At 38.0% G+C, this 4,435-nt stretch overlaps 1 protein-coding gene across 1 annotated transcript; it reads right to left on the reverse strand.

Moving 5' to 3' along the window:
* Positions 1–1,255: 1,255 nt before the first annotated feature.
* LOC140884753 (dehydration-responsive element-binding protein 3-like) lies at positions 1,256–1,975 on the reverse strand. The gene has a single exon (XM_073291601.1). The coding sequence runs from the start codon at positions 1,925–1,927 to the stop codon at positions 1,346–1,348; it is 582 nt and encodes a 193-aa protein (XP_073147702.1). The 5' UTR covers positions 1,928–1,975; the 3' UTR covers positions 1,256–1,345.
* Between the last annotated feature and the right edge of the window lie 2,460 nt (positions 1,976–4,435).

The following is a 4,435-nucleotide window of genomic DNA, read 5'->3' on the forward strand; positions in this document are numbered from 1 at the left end:
TTTTCTTAACAAAATTAATAAGTTGGACCACCTGTGTGATTTTTCATATTGTCAACTTTTTTAACAAAATTTTTCAAGTTATACAATACATAGGTAGTGTTTGGAGAGTTTTTAAGAAGCATTTTACAACTTTTAATTGACAAAATTTTAAAAATTTTGTCAATTAAAAGTTGTGAAATGCTTCTTAAAAACTCTCCAAACACTACCTATGTATTGTATAACTTGAAAAATCAAATGTCTCTCATTGTACATATATAATTGAATGAACCCTTAGGTGGAAAACTAATATTAACATGTAATGTTATATTCTTATTTCGACACACTCGATGCCATGTAAACGAAATTTCGTCCTCCTCTTTGTGACGAAGTAAGAAAAATTCAATCTATATATAGTTGATGCCAAGAAAAAAGCCATGGCAACAAGAATGTTGCCAAAAATGCATTACTGCTTCTAGCTCTTTCTTCCTTTCATTTATTACGAGAAAACAACTAAAAGAAATTTTGGGATCTTGAATGTACATTTTCGGGAAAAGTCATGAAGGTCGATTAAAAAATATTATTTTAGAAATCATTAATACGCAGAATTTAATGATGAAAATCTTCTTTTATTTACTTTATAATGTATATGTAAAATATATATGTTCCAGAATTATAATATAAAAATATATGCACGATAATGGCTAAGTTAATCAAGAGATTAGTAGTTGATTTATTTAGTAATATGAAGAAAAGATCATATATTATACAGTACTTCAAGGACGGACTCAGCCGGGTCGACGACGACTTGTTTATTTTTCATGTGAAAATGATTTTTTTTTTTTTAAAAAAATAAAACTAAAATTTTCCAGATTAGCTTAGGACTCACTTTCTACCAATTTAATATATAATTTGATAATTTTTTTCCGCTGGAAAGATTATTGATCACCTTCATTGGGTTGATTAGATCCTACCCTATGGGTATTACCTCATGGGGTAGGTAAAATCATTTTATTGATTCTTATCATGTGGGTCTCACTCAATCATGTGGGACTCACATGATATTAACCAATAAAATTATTCCACTTGCCCCTGGAATAATACCCATGAATAAATGAAATTTTCCCCTTCATTGCCCGCTGGATTCGTCCTTGATAATAAATAAGCAATTAATAAACCATAGATATATATATATTAATAAACAACAATATATATCATTTGAAATTAAATATGTAAACAACATATTAAAATTGTCTATATGTAGGTAGAATTACTCAACAAAAGGTAGAAAAAAGAAAGGTAGAAAAAAGTATTCACAAGCAAAAGGCACACCTAAATTATATATCCATCAGTCTCGATCGATCTCAAATTAAAGCTGCATGGAATTAAGTAAAGTAGTCTCTCCATCTTCCATTTGATCGTAGAAATACTCGGAACACTTGTCATCCAAAGCCCACCACGGCTTCTGCAGCCACTCCTCCGCCGTGTCGACCACCGGGAACTCGCCGGAATCATAACTACTTCCCTCCATTAATCTTGGCAGCTCGATTAACTCCCCCAATTCATCTGCAGCATTGGCATGATCTGTACACAACGGGTCCATCGCCGCCGCTTTAGCCGCGGCCTCTTGCACATCCATCGGCGATTGGGTGGCCGGTCGTGGAAGAAACTCGCTGATCTCAGGGAAATTGAGAAAAGCGGACTTCCCCTTTATGCTCAACGCCGCCACGTCATGGGCTCTGGCCGCCATTTCCGCCGTGGGGTAAGTTCCGAGCCAAATCCGTGACTTCTTACGCGGCTGGCGGATTTCCGAAACCCATTTCCCCCAGCTTCGCATTCTCACACCCCTGTAAATTGGATGCTTGGTCCCGCAGCTAGTTCCTTCTCTTTTCTTGCATTTCTGAATAGGTACTGTCGAAGCTCCGGCAGTGGCGCACGGCGGCTCTGTCATTCTTTAGATAGTAAATTTATAACTAGTGTGTGGAAATGGAATATTCTGAGTCCCGGGATATATAGAGGTAGAGGTTAGAGTGGAGATATAAAGAGACTTTAATGCATTTAGTAGTTTGATTTGATTTGATTATATTTATGCAGAATAAAAATTAAAGAAAGAAAGAAAAAAATATGGTTAGTTGGGGTTTTAGCATCTATTACTCAAATGTTCTAAAAAGCGTTAAACGTGACGAAGCATCACGGTAAAGTTTCAAGCTTTATAAGTTTAAATAAGTTTAGAACAAGTTTATGCGTGAAAAAGTGTAGTAGCCCAGTTCCATTTTACAAGATTAAGTGATTTTAAACATGTAAGAAAATGACATATAATTTTAAAAGTGTTAAAACATGTTCAAGGAGTCCTTATTTGCTGAAAATAAGTGGAAAATCAGATCCGGAACGTCCAAAAATGGTAGGATAGGTCCTGGGGGTCCAAAAATGGTAAAGAAAAGGGTGTTCACTTCGGAGCCACCGTTGTGCAGATCGTAGTTGCCGGTACGAACGGAAGTTTCGATGTACTGTCTGAAGAAGTGGCGATGAGAATTGTACACGTAGCTGCATGCAACACATCGGAGCTTCCGATATCAACCAGTTGCAACGTGGATTCCATGCACAAATCGGAGCTTCCGATTGTGCTCTATAAATAGTGTCTGAAATGGCTCATTTTGAATGTCCAAAATCCTTTCCTTGGCCCATGTTAGTTCGTTTTACGAGCTTTTGGGTACTCTTATTTTAAGAGTTAGAGTAGGTAGTAGTTTTTATTTAGCGGACAGTGTCCGCAGTAGCAGCCAGGCGACGGAGCTCTGGCGAGGCGTCTAAGGGTCGTAGCTAGACTATGCCCAGGCTCTGGGGCATGCGACATCAGCAGGCTGACGACGGAAGAAGGTATGACTTTGGTTCCCAATAAAAAATAGGGAGTAGGCTATAATTTAATTAAGGCTTTTAGAGCCTAGTAGGTGATGTTTGGCATGCTAGATAATGCATGAGTTATTTATGTTGTAGTGATGCATGGTAGGCTTGGACCTAGAGGAGAAGCTTCTAGGATCTGCCTTAGTAAGGTACGGAAGTATTTATTCGAGATATCAAGATGAGTATGCATGTTTTATGTTTTTGCATGGATTATGTGATTACATGTTTTATATGACTTTATATATACAGCATGTCACGACTATATGTTGCATACATTAGCATATTGAGCATTTACCTTAGAGGTATCATGTAGTAGGGGTGCTCACCCGACGAGTGTGTGGATGGTTGAATACGTAAGTCATGTGTCAGGTCACCTTTATGGTTGAACACATGTACTAGTATCAGGTCACCATTATCCACTGGATATATGAGCCATCTCCTGAGGCGACGGCGCAGCGTGCTATATACCCTGGACCCGGTCTATGAGCTTGTTTCTGGACCTAAGAGTCATGGTACCCAGTTCACTTGCATACATGCACACATAACACCGTATACTCATAATCTCGTACTGAGATTATCATGCTCACGTCTCGTACTTTGTTGTATCTGGACACCCTATTCCATGGGGCAGGTCTGCGGTTGGATGAGGCGGGTGGTTCCAAGAGAGCTTAGGCAAAGGATGTCCAGTAGGGTTTTGTCTAGGCTTTTGTTTCTGTTGTATTTGGGTTAATACATTGGTTTATTCGATATGGTTGTAAACAATATCTTAATTGTTGTTTAAGATTTCCGCTGTTATTTCTGATGATTTATTTGTTTAATTTAAATGCATGCTTAAGCTTCTGATTAGTAGGTGATCACGGTGCGGGTCACTACATTTATGGTATCAGAGCATGCAATAAGATTTTTTGGGACATAGTATTGATTTTGGGTTATCCTTTGTAGGATTACAAGTTGGATTCAATAACGATAGCAGTATCAGAAATTGGAATAGCTAGATGTCTAGGCTTTTCCAAGATCGTCATCGCCATGGTCGACATCAAAGTTTCATATTATGTGGATCCCAGCAGGATGGAGGTGGAAGAGAAGATCCAGTTTTCAATGCCAGGCACTTCTCCAGGTTGAAAGGAATGTGTGACATGTAGTCATCCATTCCGCGTCAACCAAGGAAGCCACCCCTGAAGACTCTTCACCAGTAGTTGGAGAGATTGACGGGAAAATCTTGTCTCATCTACCAGATTAGGAACCCAACAATATTGGAAGGATCCGGTAGATTAGCAAGATTTTATCTTTTAGATCTTGTGATGAAGAAGGTGTTGGCACACGGTCGTTCTCCGGATCGAAAAAGAAAGTGATACCCATTGCAGCGAAAGTTTTAAAATTTTATATGGAACAATTCCATATGGGTATCAAATTCCTACGATTAAAATTGATAACATAAAATTTAAACAATGTAAATTTTACCTTAAAATCTCGAAGCGAGATTATGGACACCAACAGATTAAACTGCTCTTGTTGTATATCCCAGGAACTGATGAACGAACGTTTCTTCAATCAGATCCAC

The sequence above is a fragment of the Henckelia pumila genome, chromosome 2 (assembly GCF_033568475.1).
Source record: "Henckelia pumila isolate YLH828 chromosome 2, ASM3356847v2, whole genome shotgun sequence".
In the NCBI taxonomy this organism is placed as follows: Eukaryota; Viridiplantae; Streptophyta; class Magnoliopsida; order Lamiales; family Gesneriaceae; genus Henckelia; species Henckelia pumila.